This window comes from Solanum pennellii, chromosome 12 (assembly GCF_001406875.1).
Source record: "Solanum pennellii chromosome 12, SPENNV200".
Lineage (NCBI taxonomy): Eukaryota > Viridiplantae > Streptophyta > Magnoliopsida > Solanales > Solanaceae > Solanum > Solanum pennellii.
In genome coordinates this window covers 2,660,328-2,662,865 of record NC_028648.1, presented here as the reverse complement: position 1 = coordinate 2,662,865, position 2,538 = coordinate 2,660,328, and the positions used below count along the sequence as shown (strand labels likewise).

The following is a 2,538-nucleotide window of genomic DNA, read 5'->3' as shown; positions in this document are numbered from 1 at the left end:
CGGTGGCTCTCTCGTTGTTGTTCACTCTCTTGAACACTCAACCAATTGAGTTCAATATTATGCACCCGGTGATATTATACAGTTCTAACAAAACAGCGCGCTGCTACAATTTTTAACTAGTTCAGGACCATAATCTGGTAGACCACATAAAGTTATAAAAACTCTCCTAAGGTCTAAAAAGTGGCAGCAAGTCCCCCTTCCAATTCCCAGAATGTTCTTGCTGATGATGCGCACAGGTTCGGTAATAATGAAGTAATTTCAGTGAAAAATGACACAATCAACCAAGTCGAAACAAACAACTAAATGGGATCAGTACTGTAGAAGGAGACATTCAAGAGAAGTCCCTCGAGGTGTCTAAAACTCCATAAATGAAAATCTCAAAGTGATTTATGTTTTCCTGTGGAGATGCATGGTTTACGTGCAAAGTAAGATGAGACAGCTCTATTGTGCAATCCTCATATCATAGTATTCAGATAAATAAAAGACCACTGAATGATTTTGAAGGAAGATTGAGTGACATCCAAGTCCAACATGTTTAGAAGGCATAAGCAGGGACGATACCAAGAACGGGCTGTGCTTATTGGGAAAAGATGGCCTCCACTCTATCCAGTGACGCTTGTAGTCGTCCAGAATTCATATTGAACAACGGTTCACCAGTGCCTAAAGCCCTGAAAAAGAAGCCCAAAATTTCATGTTAGGTAAAAGTGCCACTAAGTTTCAGTCAGTTTTATATCTTACAGTAAGATATCGTTAAGCCGGTGAGTTTCTTTAAAGTGAAGCGCAAATGAGGATAAAGTAACTTGCCCAGTAACTTCTGGAAATACATAATCTGCTTTCCATCCAAAACGGAAATCCACACCAGGACATAATCCAAGAGATGTTTTATTCCGGATGCTGGAGATACCATCTCCGCCGAAACAAGACGTGAGCTTCCATTTCCAACCTGTTGCCTGCAACTGAAAGCTATGGCCTACACCAACCTGTATAAATTCAAATGGTTACCCTATAACTTTTATGCTGATAAGAAACGGAAATAGTATAGTGTAGGGAAGAAACTGAAAAACTTCAACCTGAAGATTTAGAAATTTTGTCACCGGGATCTTCTTGGAAAGAAGACGGACTTCATGATGCAAAGGCTCATATATGAACTTCCATCTCCGCTCAGGGGCTAAAGGTTTTAAGACCAGCTTAGCCAGATATTCATTGTATGGGGCATTGTAAAACTAGTCAAAAGGCATCATAAAAGAAGAGTTAAAACTTAAAACCAGAATTACCCAACAGAGACACTAAGTTAAAATGATTGCTCTCAATGTCCTTTCAGGTGATTTCAGCTACAACTACAGCGTTACAGTAGTAAATTTGCATACTACAATTCAGATTTCAGTGTTGTGCATTAACTTTTAAACTAACAAATTGACTAGAATAAAGCAGATCGCATATCACCCTACAACCATCTCACAACAGATTATGTGTAAAGTATCCAATCATTAACATTAGCAAACTCTATATATTTGAGTTCGCTCATATTGCCAGTCTCAAACTTGCATGAAGAGTTGCGATTGGTTCATAGTCAACACAAAACAAGTCAACTTTTGATAATTCCTCACAATATAAAACATTTTGGACATGCTCAAGCACTGAGATAAGCTTAGATCGAGTGACATGGCAAGTGAGGATTCATATAGCCAATCACAACCATTCAACACTTACTCTGTTTGCAAAAGCTTAAATCGAGCAATACAAGTGCGGATTCATATAGCCAATCGCTACTTTGGAGATAGTTATAGTTGAATAACTATGACATAAATACTTACTGTGTTTGCAAAAGTAAATTGCTCCATCTCCATCCAAGGAATAGATGATTGCTCATTCGTATTGACTCATACTAACAAGTGTAATTATCCGAGTTAAGCTCAAAGTAACCCAAAACGACTTGAAACTTTTTTATGCAATTGTCCCACTAAACTAATTTACAAAGGAAGCATCAAGGAAGAATATAGATGGTCAGCGAGTACACTCTACCCTCTTACATTAGGTTTGTTGTTGATAACTTAATATAGATGGTTAGTGAGAAATTAGTACCTCCAAGTTAACACCAACTCGATAGCCCTCAATTTCTTTTCTGAACTTGAGAAAAATCTCCGAAGGCATCAGATTGACATTGTAAAGCTCATCCCATGATTTAGGTTCTTCTCCACTTTGACTCAAACCGCCCTCCTCCATTCTCGTACCCGAGAATCAATTCAAACTGCAAATGAATCAACAACCAACCACCTCAAAATCAAAGTGCTACACATCAAAAGATTGCTTTATATGTTAAATTTGTACTAGTTCAAAAACTTAATGCCAGAATCAAATCAAACTGCAACCAGGTCAGCATCCAAATGCCACAAAATCAAATCTTTACACATAAAAGTGATTTCTCTATACATCAATTCATACTTGCTTTAATTGAATCCATCCTCACAACCTATTCAACTACAAATGGGTCAAGACCAAACACCTAAAAATCAAATCTTTACACAAAAAGATTATCCC

At 37.5% G+C, this 2,538-nt stretch overlaps 1 protein-coding gene across 3 annotated transcripts in view; it reads right to left on the bottom strand.

The window, feature by feature from the left end:
* LOC107005439 overlaps window positions 1-2,538 on the bottom strand; it is a 4,856-nt gene that overhangs the window by 1,256 nt on the left and 1,062 nt on the right. For all 3 annotated transcript variants that reach the window (XM_015204036.2, XM_015204037.2, XM_015204038.2), the window contains exons 2-5: window positions 2,083-2,248; window positions 1,071-1,223; window positions 805-980; window positions 562-668 (exon numbers count right to left, since the gene is read on the bottom strand). In XM_015204036.2, coding sequence (XP_015059522.1) covers window positions 578-668; window positions 805-980; window positions 1,071-1,223; window positions 2,083-2,223 — 561 coding nt within the window. In that variant the 5' untranslated portion in view covers window positions 2,224-2,248 and the 3' untranslated portion in view covers window positions 562-577. The remainder of the gene's footprint in view (window positions 1-561; window positions 669-804; window positions 981-1,070; window positions 1,224-2,082; window positions 2,249-2,538) is intronic.